Source organism: Camelus dromedarius, chromosome 10 (assembly GCF_036321535.1).
Source record: "Camelus dromedarius isolate mCamDro1 chromosome 10, mCamDro1.pat, whole genome shotgun sequence".
Lineage (NCBI taxonomy): Eukaryota > Metazoa > Chordata > Mammalia > Artiodactyla > Camelidae > Camelus > Camelus dromedarius.
Genome location: NC_087445.1, coordinates 37,052,182 through 37,074,968, shown reverse-complemented (window position 1 = coordinate 37,074,968; position 22,787 = coordinate 37,052,182). Strand labels below are relative to the sequence as shown.

General features: G+C 40.3%; 1 protein-coding gene across 1 annotated transcript in view; it reads left to right on the top strand.

Annotated features, from left to right (window-relative positions):
* Positions 1-22,787, top strand: part of TRPM3 (transient receptor potential cation channel subfamily M member 3) — a 724,277-nt gene that overhangs the window by 556,987 nt on the left and 144,503 nt on the right. The window contains exon 9 of the mRNA XM_064490266.1: positions 8,443-8,566. Coding sequence (XP_064346336.1) covers positions 8,443-8,566 — 124 coding nt within the window. The remainder of the gene's footprint in view (positions 1-8,442; positions 8,567-22,787) is intronic.

The window sequence follows — 22,787 nt, the reverse complement described above, 5'->3', positions numbered from 1 at the left end:
TGAGAGGAAGGGTACACAAGTAATACAGCATGCGGTCCATGCATCCAAGGGGTTACAGTCTAGTTAGGATTTTCTTAACTTAATCTGTCTTTATGAAGTGCCAAATGTAAGATGCATAGAACAAAGTTTGTCTTATATTAGGTATTAACTGCTTCTTACCACCACCCTCAACCCCACCTCACCACCCACCTTCTGTTTCCTTTTGTATGTGTGTCTCTGCCTTCTGTTTTACTTTATCTGGCTCAGGATTCTAGAGTGGGTAAAAAAAGTAGGTAGATAGATAGATAGATAGATAGATAGATAGATAGATAGATAGAAGGTGGATAATAGGAAGGAAGGGAGAGAGAGAGAGGAAGGGAGGAAAAGAAATAGAAAGAAAAAGAAAGACGCATCCCTCTATGGGTGGTGGTAAGTGAAATTTGTCAGAGAGTAGACTGTACCATCAAAATGTGTGCATTCTGCTCAATTATAAGGAGCTTTTTAAAGATCCTTTTAACTACTTCACATTGCTAGATGGGAACCCTCAGGAAAAACCCGGGTGAAAAAAGTTTTCTGGGCTGGATGTTAAAACAGGATCAGAGGTACTATTTCTTACAGGTCTTAGCTATTAGAGGCCATTTGTATCCATTGATCATCAGTAAAATGTTGGCCTAAGTAATTTTCTACACCCACCACATTCCATCTATTGTTGACTTTTCTGCATTCTATTCATTTCTTCCCCAAGTTTATCCAACTAGTGCTTTCTGAAAACGATCAACAGTCAGTTACAGCTAAGTGACTTTAACATGAAATATCACTTATCCCAAGAATCACCCTTAGAGCCTTAATTGTTGAGCAAAATATTTATTTGGCTTTTAATTAATTAAAAGGAACTTTGGGTATCTGATGAGTTAAGGTAGTAACTCTGAGAAAGTAGTGAATCTTTGAAATCACATTTCTCAGCCTCCTCACACATGAGATATATAACATCCTGTCTCGGAGATGAAACAGAAGAAATCTCCGCTTGTACCCAGTCATTTAAAGAATAGATCACTAACTTTACTACACTGAGCTGAGCCTATATATTTAGGTTAGTGTAATTCATTATCAGAGATTCTTCCTTCTGATTCTCTTGTCCTCTAAGCCAGGTGTTGATGCTTTCAGCTGTATAATCTTTAGAAAGTCAGTTTACCCCTGCAGTTTCAGGATCTTCATCTATAAAATGGTTGCTCTGAAGTTGTATCACTCCTTTATCCTGAACTTCCAATTCCTCAGTAAAATATTCAGATTAGCACTTTTCCTGGAATGTACAGACTCCAAAAGTATCAAAATTTAAGCTTCAGGAGGAGGTCATAGTCAAGTAAGAGTTCTGATCCTAGCACCTTCAAGATGACATAAAATTCTCTAGAGTAATGGTTTTAGGGTATCTTAGCATCACTTGCTTGTTTTTACATGATATTAATGAACAAATTCCAAGAACTAATGAGTTCTTTTCATTGACACCCTTCTTTCTAAGTGGTTTTTAATTGTAGCTTTTCCATCTCATTCACAGACCTGCTCCAACCAGCTTTTATAGAAATACTGTGATTTTTCTCTCCCCATAGGAATGGTCTCCTCCAGCTAATTTGCATACCCAGTACCTGGCTTCAGGCCTGAGCTAAGTTATCATTGGGATTCCCTGCAGGTGTGAATTACCCTCCTAGGGTATTTAATAATATGAAAAAACTACCTATTATTGAACAGCTACTATGTGCCAGGAACAGTGCTAAGTGCTTTCTATACCTGATCTTTTTTTTTTTCCCCAAATACATCAACCTTAAAAGACATATTCTACCCCCTTTCAACAGGTAAGGAGATAAAGGCTTAAAGAGATTGAATAACCCACCTCAGGTCCCTCAAATAGTAAATTAAAGAACTGCATTCCAACCAAAGGCACCATATCATAGTGCCTTAATTATAACATTCCGTCTTAATAGGAGATTGCAAATCTGACCTCACCCCTTCTATGTATGATAGGGAAATTCATTGAAAAAATGTAGACGTATCTTGAGTTGATTTTTATGTGATAATAATTACTTGCAGTTGGCATTATAAACACCAAGATCTGTGTGAAGGAAATTATCTTGATATCACTAAAATCCTTACAGTCTTCATAAAATTATTGATATTGAGCACTTTTTTGGGAAAGGCATTGTCCAAAGTGTTATGGGGGAGACAAGTGAATAAGCATCTGCTCCCGACAAAAACTACAAAGCAATTCAAGGGGGCGGAAACGGTCTCCAGAAGTAGAACCAAATACGGTTTTTGAGTTGAGTGACCAATTCATTTCTAAATATCCTGTGAGTTCAAAGCAGAACTCACAGAGACCAAGAATATTTCTTAGAAACGAATCTGATTGAAAGAAAAAGGATCAAGAAAGTCAAATCACAGGGGAGCAAAACCCTATGTCATTTCTCCCACTTCTCCTACTCTGCCAAGCAGGTTTGAAGTCCATCCCAGCACAAGGAGCAAAGGGGAGTGGGGAAGACCACCTGGTGAGCTGCCCCAAAGTAGGCAGCTACTCAGTCTACAAACATTCTTCTAGAACCGGTGTTGAACTAGGTACTCTTCTAGAGCATAGGTACAGACAATGTTAAAATGCAATCACTGCTTCAAGGATTTCATAATCTACTGGAGGGCGACAAATGTAAATAAATAATTTCCATATGCTATAATAATTGTAGTATCAGGTGCTTTGGGAACATCACGAGAGTGGTAATCAGAGACTTTCACACAGGAGGTGAAGTTTCAGCTGAATTATGAATGGTGAGTTTTGATTGATGAGATCAAACGGAGAGAGTATTTCAAACAGCACATCCAGCAAGTTCAAGGGCATAGAGGCATGCAGGAGTTGGGTGTATTTGGGTGATAACAGTATTTCATAGAATATGTGTGAGAGAGTGGTAGGAGAGCAGCCTAGCTGGGGAGAGAGACTGTGATAAGCCTTAAATGCCATATGCAAGTTGAGATGTTATCTTTCTAGGGATGGGAAGCTATTGCAGGGTTTTAAGAAGAATGTGATAGAATCATATTTGCTTTATAGGAGAGCCATTCAATTGACATGGTGGGGAATGGATTTGAGGAAGATAGAGAAGAAATCAATTAGTGGTCTGTTGGTGCCATGTGAGTAAGATGTAAGAGTCCAACCTAAGGTAGATCAAGAATGAGGTCAGCGTGAACAATATTTTAGGAAGTCAGATTTCTCTGTTATCTAGTTTCTGGCAGGAGTTGCCAAAGCCAACAGGTGCTGTTGTTGCCTCATCTTTATACACAGACCCCAGAGTGAGATGAGGGCATCAAGAAAATAACCCACTGTTTTTTATGGTAACTTAATCTGAGCTTTAGTGGTTGCCCCAAGCATGCATACATTTTCCTTTAGAAACAATATTTGTGGGACAAATGTGATGATGGTATCCATGAAAAAAAAGGCTCTAGACAGGAGCCCAAGGCCTAAAATAAATTCCTGGTACACTGTAGGTGCTAAATAGATGTAAATAGGCAGCTAGAGTAAAACAGAAACTAGCTACAGGTTCTATGCTTCAAATCAATAATAACATTTTGAAAATACTTATGAGTGGTTAGACTATCACTTTTATGGAAAATGGTGGGTCTCATTATAATAAACTGTTAAAAAATGAGAACTCAAAATAAGTCAATGGAGGCTGTTTATCACTGAAATATAGAAAAATGCTTTACAATGTCTCATCTGAACAGAATCACTTGTTGGAGTTGCTTGTCTCCAGGATCATCACCATCAGTATATTCCTTCTCTGCACATTTATGTTTTCCTCCCATCGAGAAATAGTCTATTCCTTCCCTCCTCTTGAACCTGGTCTGCTCTTGGTGACTTGCTTGCTTAATTGAATGTTAAGGAAATGATATCGTGTGACTTCTGAGGATAAGTCATAAGAAGCCTTGCAGTTTCTGCCTGGGTCTCTTCGAACACTCTCTCTTGGAATCCCTTCCTTTGAGAGGAGTCAGCTGCCCTGTAAGAGGTCCAGCCACCCTGCAACCACCAGAGAGTAATGCCCCCCAGCCCTCAGTTCTTTCAGCCATCCCAGGCCATGTACCAGACTGGGAAGTAAAGAAGCCATCTTGGACATTCCAGCCCCAGCAGACACCACGTAAAGAAGGATTGAGGTCCCAGACATTTGGCTCCAGTTGAGCCACAATAGCCATCTTTAGTCACCCCAGCCTCTCCAGCTGAGGCCCGAGATATCATGGAGTGTAGATGAGTCACCTCTGCTGTGCTCTGTCTGAATTCTTGGCCCACAAATTATCAACATAATATATAAATGCTGTTTTACATTGCTATGTTTGGGGTGTGTTACCCATTGATAAATGACCAGAATATTTGATACTCAATCCTGTGTGTTCCCTGAGGCTAGGACTGAATTCTGTTCATCTCTTTACCCCTAGCACAGTGCCTGGCATATAGTAAGTACTAATATTGAATGAATGAATGAATGAATGATTGGATAGATAGATAGACAGACAGACAGATAGATAGATAGATATCTGCATGGAGTGTTTGCAAGGCTTCATTATAATTAAACCTCCAAATCTAAGCATCTCTGTTTCCCAAATGTAAGAAAGAATGGTGATCTCTGACCTTTTGGCAGTGGGAAAGTGGTTTCTCCTGCCTAGGTTGGAGTGTCCTTATACCACTGGGCTCACCAAGTGTGCCAAGCACTGTTGATCCTGGGAGAGAGCTCTGCATAGCATGCAGAGGCCCCGGCCATTGGTCGTGCTATTTAACAAGAAGACCCAGTCCGGGACTCTTTCGTAAGGAGCATTGTAGGACTGTGCTTTAATAATAGCAAATGCTTACATAGGACTTGCTATGTGTCAGGCACTTTTCTGAGCATTTAACAAAGATTAATTTAATATTCACAGGTCTGTGAGATCAGTATTATTATAATTCCTATTTTACATATACCAAAATTATGACATGGAAATATTAAATAATTTGCACAAGATCACACAGCTAGCAAGTGACAGCTTCACTCCAGACAGCCTGGCCCTGGTGACCATGATGCTTTTATTTACAATGCTGTTCTGCCTCTCTGGGAAGAGTCATACTGTTACTTGTGACCCCATCCATTTGGGAAGAAGTGACAACTTCTACTAAAGAAGAAGGAGAAAGGGAAGAGAAGAAAATAAAAATACCATTCTCTGTGACTTTAGGCAAGACATGTAAACTTCCTGTACTCTTAATGTTGAATTTAGTAATTTGCTTTGGCTTCAAGCAAATGATAAAATTTCATTTTTTTTAAAGCATTAGAGATTTCTTGGGAAATGATGTCTTGTAAGTACCAAATTGTGGTATTATTAACTATCATTTTTTATTTATATAAGTAAAATTTTCTCATATTGTATCTGAATAAGTTAATACAGTGTCTATGGGGACATGAGAAGGATTCCTCTCCTCGAAAGTCATTAGCCAAAGCCCAGCTCTTTGAGTCCCATTGAATTCTAAATGCATTTTCCAATTTTTAAGTCCAGAAACAAAACTCTGATAGTGCAGGTAATGAAATTCAGAGAAAAGTATGGAAATGTGTGTTGAATTACCAGCATTTAAACAGAATACCAATAGCAAACTATGGGAAGTTTTGTTGGGTACTCTGAGCTCTGGGTGAACACTGACCTATTTCAAATTCACTCCATGACTCATCTGGAAAGCTTCGGATCACAAATACAGCATTTAAATGCAGACACAAATGCCATAGTGTAGAGCTCTTCCTCACTTCAATGACTACACTTCCTAAATCAGAAATCCTTCTAATTTGAGGTGTGCCAGAAATAGCATTGGTACATATGGAGCCACAAATTAACAGTTTCCATAAATAGGCACCCCTTTGTCAAATAACCAACTCTAGAACTAAAAATTTACATAGTACTATGACCATGTTTTAATGTCAAGAGATTTTCAATCGCTATTCTGGTGCCATAAAAAGAAATCCAAAAATGGGCTTGTTTCTATTTTTTGCTCATGATTAAATATAACAGTCAAGATTGTTAAATTATTCCAGTGTTGTGCAGAAGGAAAAACTGGGAAGAGCTAGGACAGTAATAATTTCAAGAAAGTAGGCTTCTTGATATCATAAGGAGTATGACCACAAAACCAGAAAGGTGCGGTGGAGAAGACATAGTAAGTCTTTGTGCCAAGTGGAAAACATCTAGTTCAGCATAGAAAATACTTGTGAAAAATTAGAAGCAAATATAATCTTCAATGTACTAAATGCACTTTGCCATTGTCCTCATTTACTGGTTTCTCCTTATCTTCTCCAAACTTGTCTGATTTCCTTCAGATATTCTCTATATCATGAAAAGGAAAAGCAATTTCCTACAACAAATTACACATAAATTTCCACCTCCAATGCAGATGATTAAGAAAGACATATTTATTGGTTGCAGTCAGGAAAAGCAATACCGTGGAAGAAAGGCTGAATTCTGTAGACAAAACTGAGACACAGATCATCAAGCTATGTGACTTCACATACCTTATTTAACCTCTTTGGGCCATTGTCTCCTCTTCTGCAAAATGGCACCAATACCTGCTTCTCTCACAAATTGTTACGAAAATCAAATGAGATGATCTCTGTGAAGCCCGTTGTGTGACATAAACCCTGATGCACTATGAACATGTCAAATGTCACACAGGGTCTTTTTTAAAACAATAGTAAACTCTCTGCAAAAAGTATGGGATGTAAAACCTGTTATTTCTTGGTCAAAATGGGGAGATTTGCAAGTGTTTGTGAGCTGTTAAAGGCAAAGAAGCATCAAAAATGAAATTTTTCCTTTTGATGCAGTCAGAAGAGTGGAAAAAAAACTAAACCAAGAATAACTATTATTTAATGATTAATGAATATAACTTAGTGCTTTGAAAGGACCCTGTCACCTTTGTTCCACCTAAATTCATTTCTGCTCTAACAGTGACAGTTATCTCGTGCTTTGGAAAACACCAACCTAGAAAATTCTTGTACTTCTAGAAGTAGAATTCCGTGATCTTTGTTGCCAAATGATTTAACCAAAAGCACAATTTCAGTCAGTTGCAAAATTGGGCTAAAAAGTATAAGATGCTTAGTGTCTTTCAGCTCTCCTAACCACTGAAGCCCACAGTCAGCTAAGGTGCACTCAATTTTTTACAAACTGACAAACTGAATACAAGTGACAGACAGATCCCTCAAACAGTTAATGACCTCGGGGAACTGGGATTTCATTACAGATGGTAGGCAATGGAAAATAAATTTTGAGTTGTTGTTAAAATTAAACACCTGCAAATAAATGATTAGCTCTATCAAGTGGCTAATCAGGAGAATCTCTTCTGTTATTAGCCATGTACAACATTTATGTACATTTGACATTGCAAAAATCTATAGACTCACCCACATGGGTTACCTGTCAAGTAGACATATGCCCAGGTATGAGTGTTCATGTCTTGACTCTTCAAGAAAATTACCTGACAATACAAATGTAATCGTGTTACCCTCCAACTTAAATCCTTTGACTGTTTCTCATTGCCTGGGGGATGAAATCCAAAATCTCTCACACCATCTCGAAAATTCCCCGTGACCCTTCCTGGGCTCACCCCTTCTGCAGTCCCATTTTGTTCTACTGTCTTTTGCTCTCTGTGTTCCAGCCACACTGGTCTTCTTTTATTTCCTCCAAACTAGGTATGTTCATGCTGTTTTGTCTGCCAATCATGCTCTTACTCAGCCCTGCCACCCTCTGGCCAGGCTCATGCTTATTCATTCTTAATATCATGCACCTCCCTTGCTTTAATTCATTCCACTATATTATGAAAACTATCTTTTAATAGAGTAATCAATATAATACCTCTTTATGGGTCAGACTCTTGTTGGCAAACAACATAGTAAAGCACCACATAAATAATGATGACCTGAACTGTAGGCCAGATAAGTAAAAGAAATGAAATGATTTTAGAGGAGACATAAGTTTTTCCTCCTCACTGATACTCAAAAATCCCTTACTGAAATATAGTTTTTCTTTCCACAGTTAGACATGAAGTTGACACTTAAATCTCCTTCAAATAAGTGATGTAGTAAATTTTTACCAAGATGCAAAGGATTAATTGAAGGCATTTTTTTTTGATAACAGCACTTGAGCAAGAGGGCATTAGATGCATGCCATGTAAAAGAAAAAAAGAGATAGCCAAAGAAGAACTAAATCAATCTTCTTACTTTACTCATTTAGGTTCTGAGATGTTAAAATGGATTTATTTTTAAATGTACTTTTAAAAAAGTTACCACAGTTGAAATAACTGCTATGAGAAAAATACAGGAAGAAATAGCTCCTACCTAAAGTAAATCCTCATAATGCATTCTCATGTTTTCTATTTGTCAGAAATAGATATTAAATAGGAGCTGAATTAACCTGACATTGACATTTTTTTCACTGCAGACTGATAAATGAGTCTTTGAGGGACCAGCTGTTGGTGACCATCCAGAAGACGTTCACGTACACTCGAACCCAAGCCCAGCATCTGTTCATCATCCTCATGGAGTGCATGAAGAAAAAGGAACTGGTGAGTAACAGTGTTTCCGTGGGTGGCAGAGCCCTCTCCACTCTCCCTCTGTCTGTTTAACCATTTTCTTAAATCACACACCAACTGTGTTTTCTTTCCGGCCAAGTTCACGACTATCCTCAGGCTCCAACGGCTCCTGTAGCTTCCTCCCCTCAGTAGCTAAGGCACTGCATTTTCTGCTCGGATTTAATGAAGTGTGGGTAGCAGGGTTCTAGCATATTTCCTACTGAAGCTCACAGATGCCCTGATTGCCTCACCCAGTGAATTGAAGAGAGAACAAGGTTTCCTCCTGGAAGGTGCTTCAGTGGATCCTCTCTTAGGCATGGGGTTGCACTTGGCTTGTGACGAGTGAATCACTGATGCGCTTAGTGTGAGCTGCCTCAGTGACGCAGGGTCTAGGCTAATCTGCTAATCTATACAGGTGGAAAATGGGAAAATGTACCCATGGAAGGCTGAGAATTTCCATTATTTCTGAAATGTCCTTCAGTAGTTACTGAAACATTTCTTACTTCTGGGGAAAATGTCTTAGAAATGTTTAATCACAGAGACCTTCTGTTAGGGTGAACAGAAATAAAGTGAGCTAATATTTAGGGAATGCTTGCTTCGTGCAGGGCAGGGTGCCAGATCTTCACACGTGTTAACTCATATGATCTCGGCAGCTGTCCCTGTGTGAAAGGTGCAATTATTATCCTCAACTCACAGATGAGGAAACACGAACTCACTTGATTAGTAAATTGGAAACTAGATTCAACACCGGTAGTATTTCTTCTCTGCGCCAAGTATTTTTAAATTGTCTCATTGAAGCATATTTAGTGAATTACCCACTCTGGGTCAATTCATAGAGGGCTGCAGCAAGAGGAGACTGTTCTCAAAGGCCATACACGCCACCCTGCTGAAGGGGAGGCAAAGGAGCAGTTCACACCTGAACAGTGACCTCACTCGGGCTTTGGACGATCTCAGGTGTGCGTGGGCATCCTGGAATGATTATCTCCAGGGACATCGGGGGAGCACTGCTCCTCTAGAGGGGCACCAGGATAAGACCCTAAAAGGCTCAACCACGGGGAGGTGGATTGGGAGGAGAGGAGCCAGAGTGAGCCGCCTGCAGCCAGTTTCCCCACGAGACTGCAGGCTCCTTGGTCATGGGCTGGAATCTTCTTGTCCACAATGGTGTCCTTGTCTGTGTGATGATGGCTGGTATACGCAGGTGCTCACTGAGGCTGCCACGAGGGAGGAAAGGAGGCAATTTCTGAGTTTGAGGAAACAAATATTTAGAAAAAAAGACTTGATTCAAGTAAGCAAGACCCAACTCCAGAAAGCATCCACACGGCCCATATGAGAAGCCTTTTAGCAGCCTTCAGGTTTGGGATAAGAGGCGTGAGCTGGGGAGAATGGGACAACACCTCTAATCCTGGAGTACCTGACCTAAGTCGTCTGGCTGCCTGGTATAGAACAGCTGCATGCAGATCGGTCATGGTCAGGACTTGCTGGCCTCCCAGGAGAGCCTCTGTCCCGCCTGGAAGTGCCGCTGGTGCCCTCCCAGCCAGGGAGCGGGGTGGGGGGTGGGGTTTGCTCAAAGCGTGTCAGCCCACTTGCTACCTCAACTCCCAAGGAGGGGCATGAGACCCTGAGCTTCCACAGGCTGCAGCAGGGATTTTCCCCTAACCGAGTAGTGGTGATTTTCCAATGCTAAGGCCAGTGACTGTGAAAGCGTACCAGAACTGTACATTCCAGCAGTCCTGCACATTTCCTAGAGAGGCAGTGAGGATCAAAATTCTAGGAACCAGTTGGAAGTCATAAAATCAAATGAGGCTGAATGGACTTTTCTGGGACTGTTCCCTGGGATTCTTTCTGTCTGATAATTGTCTTGTCACTTAATCACGGCCCCTGCTGAAAGGTCCAATTGCATTTTAATGAGAGCTATTTATGGTAAGAAATGTGGGGTATCCCTAGCTCTAGGCTAAGGAGAAATTAGGATTTTTAAAATCAGAAATGGAATTAAAATAATTTCCATTTTTGAAGGATTGTGTCCATGGACATAGATGCTTCAGAAAGGAGGTGGAATGAGGTAGGCATTGTTTTTCTCCTCTTGAAGGGAGCAGGGGCGGGAAATGAGGTGGAGAGGTGAAGACATGTGCACACAGCCAGGAAGAGCCACGCCGGGGCTGTCCTGCTGCAGAGCCCAGGTACTTCCCCTTAGCACACACCCCAGGAAGCATTGCACAGGGAGCACCTCTTCACTCCACATCCTGCGAGGTTCTTGTGATTCCCTTTACAAACGAAGTGGGATATAATACCCTGAGGTCAGCCTAACCATTCGTTGCCAAGTTCAGCTAAGGTATTTGGTTCTAGAGCTGATTTTACAACTGCTAGACCTCCTAGGGGCCAGTGCTCTTCATCTTGCCACCACTTCCCAGTCACACCAGAGAATCATGTCTCTATTCAAAACTGATGCTGCTTTAAAATCCAAGATTTTAAAATCCACTCCCACCTCCAAGGACAGTTGCCCACCCTCCCCCCACTGCCCCACCACCATCACTTCCTTCATCTCAAACTTTAATGCCAAGCTTCTCCATAATTTGCTGGTCTGAGATCAAATTCCTGAGGTCATCTATACGGAAGCATATTTTAAAGTGTAGTTTTTTTGTCCTTTGCCTAGTTGAGAGTCCAAGCCATCACTCCCAAAGCTGAGTCATCAGTTCTAATTCAATTAGAAGAATCCTAGGTAATCTCTTTATTCATCTGTAGTCATAACCTCTCCTGTTCTCTACAATCATTGTTCTAAACCTTTTGTATGTTAATCCCCTGACTGCTTCTTAGGGGCTTTTGTAATGCATTTCACGGTCTTTGTAGTATGGCAACATGAACTTCCTTCCTGCTTTCCTATAGTTGGTTCTCATCTGCAATAACGATTCTAAAATTTAGAAGCAAACATTGCAACTAGACTATTATGTTTATCCAGTACATCAATGCAGAATGTGCAGGAATGAAAATAAACTTATTTTTAAAGATATCAGTTAAGGAGCTTCCAGGGATGTTCACAGACAGAGACGAGGTGGTTTGGGGAGGATAGGAGGGGACTGGTATCTACCTTTATTTGGAAGACAGTGGACACACTGTTATGTCCTGGCAGCTGAAACTGTAGCATCTTTGTATCATCACACTGACACTTGGATAGGGCATCTTAAGGCAAGGAAAATCCAAGGACGTAGAAAATGTGCTAATGGAATAAATTGAAGCAAAGATATTAGGCCATCAGGTTTGTGGGTTTGTGTCCTTTTCAGTAATTTCTCCGTAGCATTTGACACTGTCAGCTCCTCTTCCCTCTTCAAAGTTTCTTTCCTATAGATTCAATGATGTTAGTCTCTCTAGATTCTGTCTCTTACAGATTATTTATCTTTCTGTGGCTAGTTTCTCTTCTTCCTCCCCACACTGTAAGCAGATGTTTATCAAAGATCAATTCTTTGCTCTCTTCCCTTTCGTTCATTATTCTGACTTCAGTTACCATTTTGAGACAACTCCCAAATGCACACGTATCAAGCCTTGTTTTCCTCCAGGCTCCAGAATTTCCAAAGTCTATACTCTCAACCATCCCCTTGCTGTTCCTTTCCTAACCTATTGCTGTTCCCCATTAACCTGGTTTCCCCTAATCTAATATCCCCCCAACAACCATTCTACACACTACAGGGGTTGACAAACTTCTCTATAAAGAGGCAGATGGTAAGTATTTTAGGTTTTGTGTACTGCATACAGTCTCTGTCACATATTTTTCTGTTTACTTGCTTATTGACTTTCAAACAACTCTTTAAGGTATAAAAACCTTTGTTAGCTTAGTGGCCATGGACTAAATTGACCCACGTGCTATGGTTTGCTGACCCCTACTTATAGTAATGCCAGAGACTCTTGCTGAAGCACAGAACCAATTGCATCACTCCTCTGAATGTGAAGTATGGTGGTTTGCTGATAGTTCCAGTCTTACCTTCCATCCCTTTTAAGGGCCCTTCACACTAGCCAAACTAATCATCTTGAAGTCATTTTTTAATTTCCTACCTCCCTGCATTTGTTCAAGTTTAGAGCTCTCTCTTTAGCCATAACCAGTTGCCAAACACATGCACATACATGCTTGTGTTTGCACACGTGCAGACACACACCCAGAAGACACCTCACTCCTTTATTTGTAACTCTGAAGCTAGTTACATGTATCTCTAACTTCCCATGTAAGCTCTTAAAAGCAGAATCTGTCTAATTCACTTTTGTTTCCCTTGTACTCACTTATTCCTAATTGTGCTTAGTAACATAGCATATACATAGCCGATGCTCAGTAAATCTTTGTTTAATGGATGAGTGAGTGAATGAATGAATTCAAATGAATATACATGAAGGCAGAAAGCTACATATTCAATACGCATAAATTGCCCTAACATCTTCACTAACACAGTGGCATGTCTCCTTAGGGTGTCATAGATTTGGTTTATGGATGTAGATTTGATTTATGGCCATCTGTTTAAGCTGCTGGACCTGTGGAGGTATCCCAACATGGTGGTTATGAGGAGCAAGCTCTAGAAGCAGCCAAACCTGAATTCCAGTTCTGGCTTCAGCACTCAAGTGACTTAACTTCCATTAAGTCTCAGGGCCTTCAGCTTTAAGAGAGAGTGATGATAATTCCTATGTTTTCTAGGACCTGCACACTTAGTGCTTCCTTCTTACTAGTACAGATGATACTCTTTTTTCTAACTACAGTGAGACAGATATCATGATACTAAAAGATTAAGACTGGTCTGAGGGTTTCACATTCCCCATCTATACCCTACCAAGTCCAAGGCCAAGCAGCACCCAGATGTCACTCACATGGCTTCCTGTCCTCTGCTTCAGAGTCCCAGGCTTCAGAGTTGATCAGTCCCTGCTAGACATGGGGGAAGGCAATGGTGGTGTGGTCTGTGCCTTCTGGAGGAGTCTCTGTAGGTCCGACTCTGCTACCTTCCAAGACAGGGAGATTTATTACTTTTGCAAGATCATATTTAAAGCATATGCTGATGTCCCATCACAACTCTCTGACCACATTTGGGAAACTGAGAGGGAACTCTACCTATATTTTCATAAATTCATAAAAACCAAGCAAGCATGACTTCTGAACAAAGAGGTTTCCTGTCCTTTTGCAGTTGGGTATCTTACATTTGGGAAAGAACCACAAAGTCCAAGATATTCCTTGCTTAGAAAAAAAGATGTTTGTATGACTCTTAATACCACAGGCAGGGGCAGTTAGTGTTACTTGGCACTGTGGTGTCTTAGCATCATGTAGGAGATATTCCTGAAGATCCCAGTTGCCCCACCACCCTGGGATGCTGAGAGAGTTGTGTTTCAGCATGTGTAAAGAATGCTGGCAGTGTGTGGCTCCTAGGAAGCACTCGATAACTTTAGCTGTCAATACAGGTATTCTATGAGACACTACAGGTGCTAACTAGAGTAAAAGTACAGATATCTACTCATCGCCTTGTTTTATCTCTAGCCTTAGTTATAGTTGTCAGTGGGGCACCATTTGACTTCAGTGACCTGTTGTCCATCTTCATGTTCCATCTTCCTTACTTGCTCATCTTCATGGACAGAGTGTAGACAAGAGGAAACATGTATGTAAACTCCCACGTGATAGGAAAGGAGTGAGCCTGTGCCGTCCCTGTTTAAGAAGCCAAACGAGTGCAGTAGACCTCCTACCGTCATGAAGGGGGAAAAAACCTCTTAGAGCTGAAAGAAGGCTTTTTAGGTCGAGTGGCTGAAAGTGGTAGAGTCATGTGTCAAGTTTAGAAAAGAGTTCTCTCCAACATAGTGTTTGGAGGAAAATAGAAATGCTCTTCGAGATCAATGCTGAATTGTACCCAGCTCCTTTTCAGTTCGTTGGAATATCATCGTAACATAATTTAAGTCCAAACATTTTAAATGAGATGGTGGGAAGAGGGTATAGGAGAAGTATTGCTCCATTAAAAATGTTTCCATATTAGTTCTCAAAAGAAAGCGAGTTACTGATTTTGGAAGTTCTGAAACTCTTTAGGTGATTAGAATATCACTATTCTAGGAATAAGGATGATGAAGGCTTTGGAGTCAATTTGCCTGGCTTCAAATCCCAGATTTGTCATTTAATACATGGCTGTGGGCAAGTTATTTAATCTCTAGGTGCCTTAGTTTTCTCTTCCAGAAAGCTGAGATAATAATACTATTTATATTATGGGGCTAATTATAAGGATTAAATGTGTTAATATGTGCAAAGAACATAATAAGTACTCAGTAAATACTTTTATTGTAACAATGATGATGATGGTGATGTCTGTACAGCATTTTATCTTTAACAAGGATGATTTTCATGTCATCTTATTTGATACTAAAATCAACCTCATTAAGGTTAGTATTAGTGCCTCCATTTTACAGAGGGAAACCAAGACTCAAAGATTTAAGTGGCAAGCCCTTCATCATGTAGTTTAGTCAGTGGCAACCCCCATATTTGAACCACGAGCATCGTTCTGCAGATCCTGGGCTATTTCCATGATATTTCAGCTGATTCCATATTCTCAATATCAGGTATGAACAAGTTAAAAATGACTTTAGAGTAGGAGCCCATTTTCTCTTTCATTCCTGGAATAATCTGAACAAATATGTATTAGACTTTGAGACTCCTGTAAAGAAAAGAATATATCATTGGTTGGTATTCTTGGAATGCCCTCTGCCCCTATATAGTAGTCACTGTATTCCTACAAGGAAAATGTAAGCACAATATCCAAATCTCTTGATATTTCTGCATCAAGGGACCCACGAATGGAGTTTGAGTTTTTCTGGTTGGCCCCCAAGGGGAACTGAGTCAGGGGAAAAACAGAAATTCCACCAGCAGGTTCCAGCAGGTGCTACACGAATGGAAAGACTGGCGTGTGAGTCCTTTCGCCAGGCTTCCCCAGGGGATGGGCTGGAGGACTTCTGTTACAGAGCTATTGTGGGGGACAGTTCTGGTTCTCGTGGAGAACAGCAGAGCAAAGAGCATTCACAAAAACCCACCATCCTCTCATCAAAGGACACTAAGAAACAGTCAAATGCTAATGATTCAAACATATGGGCAAACCTGCACTTCCGCACAATGGCATCATTTTGTTTCCAGAATTGCTGAGGACAGGATGATAACCAAAGGGAGAAATCTCTTACAAGATAGCATTTAGGAGCAGGAGGTGACCAACTCTCAAGGAAGATTTTCCTGAGGAATGACTACCAGTACTTTTACCATATTTTTCTTCCCTTCTTGCTCCAGCACTGGTCTCTCATCTCAGCCACTCTGGTCTTCTTTCAGTACCTCAAACACCCCTGAGTCTTTGGTCTCAGACATTTGCTTATATCCTTCCTGCTGCCTCAAACTTTTCCCTCCAGTCTTCATGTGGCTGACTCCTTCTCATTCTTCATTCTCAGCTTGAACATCACCTCCTCCAGGAAGCCTTCCCTGACCACCCTATATAAGCAGTTCCCCCTTCCATTCCACAATTTTTTCCTCATAGCATTTATCACCTTAATAATTTTCTCATTTATGTATGTTTGCATGTGTTTTTGTCTGCCTGCACCTTTAGCCTCTACAAAACCATGTCTGTCTTGCCCAGCATGTCACACATTTCTAGATACCAAGAAAATCCTTGATTTAAGTATTTGCTGAATAAATTAGCAAACAAAGCCCATACCTGCCATGTCTGATGCTGTATTTTCTCCCATCACCCTTTTTTATAACTACTGTCTAGGGTGGGCTCTATTTCAGACCCTATGCTAGGCACTTTGCTCATATTTCATTTAAGACTCAAGGAGGGAGTATATAGATCAGTGGTAGAGTGCATGCTTAGCATGCATTCAATCCCCAGTACTCCATTAAAAATAAATAAATAAAACAAAAAGCAAAAAAGACTCAGAACAACCCTATGTGATAAATGTCATTTATCCAATTTTACAGATTAAGAAATTACGTTTTGAGAAATTAGGTGTCTTGCCTAAGCCAACATCATAACTGAAACAGCCAGGATTCAAGCACAGGTAGTCTAATTCCAAAGCTTTTGCTCTTTTCATTCTGTGACACTATCTCTTAGGGGAAAAGAGGGAGTATTGGGGAAGAAAAATAATCTTTCCAAAGAACTGAGCAACAGTACTTCTCATTTATCTTTCTTCCTCTCCTTTTATTTGTTCATTCCTTCTCCCTATGCTCCCACTTTACATTGCCAAAAAATGCACATTCACTGGTGGGAAACACAGCCACTTTGAATGGCAAGTTCCTTCCATGGCTTTCATGGAAATCTCTTTTAATACCTATATTTCTAGAGCCTCAGTGCAGCAGACCTCAATGCACCATACTTGGCCCCCTGCACCTTCAGAAAGATGCATGCCTCTGGAAGGGCTGGGTCTCTGGAAAAGGATACAGGGCCCAGATAATACACCCCCAGCTTCCCTAAAACTCAGAGTTCACAAGAACTACCTTGCAAATTCTGTTATGGACAAAAATTGGATCAGGATGTTGGAGGAGAGGACCCCAATCCTGACACAGATAAAGCTTGAGAGTGCTAGGGCTGTCACTAGCCTATCTGTAGCTTAAAATGCCCACATTCCAACTCTGACTAACAAAATGTTTCTCAACAAGTAGATTCCTAACCCTACCTCAACCACCTGCCATCCACAAGCCATACGCTCTTTGTCTTCTTCTTTCAGTGGTCCTCGGAAGCTCTCCATCTCCACTACAGCTGTCTTATCATCTTGTGTGGGTTGATTCTGCCACTCTGCCAGCTTAGGAATACTTGATAGCTTTCTCATCCCCAATAGGATAAGCCAGAGAGCTCAGAAAGGAGAATTTCCAAAGCTTGTAACATGCCAATCAACTCCCAGATGCCCCTTGGGCACAGGCACACAGAGGGGCAGGAAGCAGAGCAGATGCCAGGCACAGCATACATCATACACAAATAAACATGGGAATTTGCAGCTGAAGCTCACTGCAGAAAAACCCAAGTAGGAGATGCATCTCTTTTTAAAGTTAAATCATCACACATGCCAACAAATTGTAAGCATTGAACAGAAGTCCAGAATGTCCTCAGGAACTGCTAGTGGCATCCATGGGGTGGACTTCAGCTTGGAACATGCATTCACGTTGCACTCAGGGTCTCCTTCAGGGAAGGGTGAAGTCTGTCCATGACCTGCACTGGTTTTCTGTTCAGCAGACTACTTTTGCAGTCATTCACTCCACAAACCTTTCTTAAATGCATGCCACATGCCAGGCCCTATTCTAGGAGGTAGGGATACAGCAGTACCTGCCTTCATTCAGCCTACATTCCAGTGGGGAAGAAATAGTAAAGAAATTGTTACTAATCCTTTTGAATCTGACCCCAGCAGGGGTCCTCCTGCCCAGTTTGAGCCAACAGAACGAGTTGGAGTTCAGTTCACACATAAAGGAAAGTTTTATTCTTTGATCAGAGAAAGGAGATGTTGGAGAGCATGCTCTAGAATCCAGGCTCTCCCAACAGACTGTGGGCGGGGCTCCTTTATAGGGATCTCTTCAGTGAGTGGGAAGCTGGCGGAGTTCTTGCAGGTCAGGCTGGGCTGTGCTGCTCAGGCTCCAGATAGCAGTGCTAGGCGCGCTGTCTTTGCACGGGGCACATTGCTACCACCTTTTTTTTTTTTTTGCAGGGGTTGGAGGGTGAGGAGGGAGGTAATTAGGTTTATTTATTTGTTTATTATGATGGAGGTACTGGGAATGAACCCAGGACTTCACGCATGCTAAGCACGCACTCTACCACTGAACTATACTCTGCCCCCCGCCCCCGTCTTGAATTGAGGTGTCCTGCGCAGCACTTCTGCGCACGCGCCCTTTGAGCGGAAGTGTCAGCGCAGCCATTTTGCACTAGGAGCTCCGTCTGAGGTACTGATTGTGTCGTCTCCGGACGCGGCCCCCTGTCAGCGCGTGACACTAGACTAAGCACAAAGGAAGAAAAAAGGTTAGACTTTATCTTATTACCCAGATTCTGTTTTTATTTCCTTGGCATTGTTAATGGGCTTTGCCAGTGACAAAATAATAAAATAAATATATGGGGAATGTGGGGGAATGGTCGTGTGCATTTAACACATCAAGTACTACAGGGATTAAAAGTTTGCCCCCAGATTTAGCAAGGTGGAGTTCATTGGTGACCTTAAGGAGCCCGGTTTTGGTAGTGTTGTGGGAGAACATTCAAGAAAGAATGAGACTGCAAGGAGTGGGCAGTGAGAATAGAAACTGCGTGTGAGGACTTTTGCCATAAGGGAAAAGAAAAAGTGGGGAAGAAACTGGAGAACAGCGGTCAAGTGATGGTATCACAGTAACTCTTGTCCATAAAAAAAAATTCCGTGATGTTAAATATTTATCCTATCCAGTGTTGGAGGACACAGGACAGAGAATTCAGTATTTATCTTCATTCCCTTCTAAACCCTAGAGAATGGCATCAGAATATTTCTGGCCTAGGAGCCACTGAGGAATTTAAGAGCTCAAATAATAATGTTTAAAAGCTGCCATTTTGAGGGCGCCTTTAGGTATTAAACAATTATATGCATATATATGTATATATATATGGTTATATATTCACCTCGCTACTTAATCTGAAAAACACTGTAGGAAGTTGACATTATTGTCAACTTTCCTCTCTAAAGCTTAGAGTTTAAATAATTTGCCCAAGGAACACAGAGTTATGGAACAGTATTAAGATCTGAATCCAGACTTGAAAAAAATCTTGTGTTTTTTCTACTTTTCTTGTGCTTTTTCTACCTTTCTCCTCTAATGTGAGAAGGGCAGGCTTTCAACTCTCCAGCCTAAAAAAATCTCACCTTGAAATGACCTGATGAGATGGAATACACAGTCTAGATAATCTCTAGGTCCCGTCTGGCACTGCTTTTCTTAGATTTTGTGATTCATTTACATAGAAAGTTTTCTTTCATATTTCAAGTTCTTTTTTTTTTAATTTTACATCTCTCAGTGAGCAATCATCTTAAACTTGGTTTTTAATGTAGTTGTGAGTCAGTTCATTTTGTCCACTGTGAAAGGAGTATCTGCTGATTAAAAATATGTTTTTTATAGAAAATTTAGAGACCACCAAAAAATAAAAGGAATAAAAATATCATCCACAACCCCACAAGCACCAGTGACTTTTGTTGGGTTCCCTTCTGTATTTTCTGTACATAAACTTTTAGGTTTATTTTGTTTTAAACACAGTTGTAATCATATATATATGTATATATATATATATATATATATATTTCTACAGTGAGGTTTTTCATTTGACAAGAAAACATTTGCATTTTTCATGCTATTAATAAACGTATATTTTTAGGATTAAATAATCCATTATTTTATAGTAAGATTCCCCTACTGAAAACATTAGGTTGAGTTTTATTGGGAAAACATACAGATAGTGCACTTAAGTCCTCCGAGCCATGCTTTTAGAAAAGAACAGGTGTCCGATTATAAGGATATGTGAGCCAGTGCTGCTGCCAGCTTCTTCCCCCATTTCCATGTGGTTCTCAAAACTACTTTCTTCAGGAGATTCGCCTTGGAAAGTATAAACTTTAGGGTCATTCTGTTATCAATGTTATGACTCTACTGAGAACACTTAAAAAAACTGGATTTAGAAACATGGCAAAACCCTATCTCTACCTAACAAAGCCCTTCCTAACCATTAAAATTGCATATGGATGCTGTTTGTGAGCATGTGCAGAATACTGCAGCATTGAACAGAGGGTAATTGTTAAGTAGCATAATATGGAGATGACCCTAACTACTTGTCCCTTTCCACTCATGAAGTTTGTATAATACAGTTAATTTGAATTCATTTAATGGCCAAATAGTTCAGTAGGCACTTGCTGAGTTGGTGGGTGTCATGGTTTCTTAGACATCATGGAATTTAACCTCCTAGAGAACCTTTGTCCCTAAACAGTCCATGTGAAGGAGCCCCAGGATAAGAAGAAATTGCACGACAAAAGGAAATGGGTCTCCAGCTTGTACTTGACATTTGGAGTGAATACAGCCTTTCACTGATGTACTCCTGCCAATCATACCTTGTTTAAATTGCATTCTCCTTGAATGTGGCTGTGATGCTGGCCCTGGTAAAGTCCATCATTAAGTCTCCTGTTCCCTGGGTATGATCCAACCAACAAGGTTACTTACACACCAGCTGTTGACTAAAAAAACCAATTAAAACACCAACCTTACATCTGGAGAGGGGTTCAGAAGAGGTCTTGGGTCATATGCAAAAAAAAGCTATGTCAGGGACAATGTTAGAAACCAATTCCAACCACCAAAAAGAATCCCCTTTTACTCTTTCTCTCATAGCTGCTCTGTTTCTCTTTTTGCCTTTCTTTTCCTTTTGTTTTTGCAAGGGGTATTAGTAGTAAATCTGTGTCTGATCAGAAGTGGTTCATTTTATAAAATGCCATTGAAATCAAACTATTCATGAATAGTATTTTTTTCATTTCTGAATTACTGTTCCCTAGAAAAAGTGTACCTTCCTGACTGCTTTGTCTCTCACCAGGATTTTTTTTAATGCTTTTTTTTTAATGTGTTTGGGAGCAATAAATACAGCCCTTGGATTTTGGTGGAGCCAGAATACTGGGAAATGTAAGGAAAAAATGACTTTTTCAAGAAGAGGACATACTGACTAGGTCAAAGCCTAATTTTAAGCAGTTTATAGCCCCCATAACTAGCATTTATTCTTCATAAGCAGATATTTGAGAAAGAGAGCAACTACTTGGGGGAATGAAGGATTTACAGTAGCAGTTGTTGAAACAACTGGCCCTCAGCCTGTCCAAACATTCTCCCAGATTTATAACATAACATTACTGTATCAGAACGAGGCTCCAGGGAGCTAAAACAACCAATTGACAAGCTGTCCTATTCCCTGTTAAGGCTGAGCTGGCCTCTCTCCTTCTGGGTTCCAAAGCATTCCAAGCTGGACCAAGTTTTTAAGGCCCTAGGGGAAATTACCTGCTTATTATCGTTTTATCATTCTGGCCTTACGAAAAAGCAAACAGAAGTTATTTGCATGGAGCGAGACCAAACAGTTATTCTTAGCTTCTGTTGGCTACCATGAGCTCTTAACACCTCAGGGTAAATTTTCCTTTGTGTTAAATATTAACCTGACCATATTGATCACTCCATAGAAAGTTAAAGGACAGGGCAACAGAGGGTCACAAAAACAAAGAATCTGTAGGGCTCATCAAGATTAAATCTACTCTTTCAGTGTACTAACTAGGAAACTAGGACTTTACGTAATAATGCTAATAACAACAGTAATAGCAACAGCATTTACTGAGCACTTACCTTTCCCAGGTGGCTTGGTGTTGGTTTTTTTTTAGCTATCGGCCAAGCCGGTTCAGTTTCTCCAAGACCATGCCATCTTTTCCGACTGTTCTACACGTATTAATTCGCTTTTCTCACAACAACCTATGAAGATGATGTTGTTAGTGTCATTGTCTTACAAAACAGTTAGATGACTTGCTTGAAGCCGCAGAGCCAGTTAAGTGACCTAATATATTATGTGGTTATATATGTTATAATCTATAATGTTATTTATATGATATATCATATGTTCCCATACAATTGTTATATAATAATGTTATTATGTATTGAAGCTTACAAAAATCCATTTTTCTAAAAGTTTCTATGCATTGCTATGCATTGCATAGTTCATTAAAGTGTTGCAATAACTCCATTATGTATTGGTAAGGAAAACCAGGGAAAAAGACTATGCTATATCTGGCATAATAAAGGTCCTCTCATTTCACTAGATATTGAATTAAAACACCAACCTTACATCTGGAGATAGGTTCAGAAAATGTCTGTTGACTCAAAGTCTGATTTTCACTTAGAGTCAAAATAGTGGATCATATGGGTCCAGAGACCATGTTTTCAAAACCAAAATCTAGACTAGATGGCCTTGGATGTGAGCTACAAGCTAGGCAGAACATTTGAAATCGGGACAATTATGGAAAAATCCATTTGCATAGTCAGTGTATGTGTTTAATATGTGTACATAATGTGTGTATTTGGTTTGTGTGAGTGTAAAATGCAGAATGCCACTTTTCAGCTTCTTTTGTTTGAGGCTTAGTGAAACATTTGTAAATTGTTAAAACCTGGCTTTTTTAGAAACTGTAGGTAAAGCCTAATAAAAATTTGAATTAGAAGGAATGTCCAGTATTCTATTACAAATCA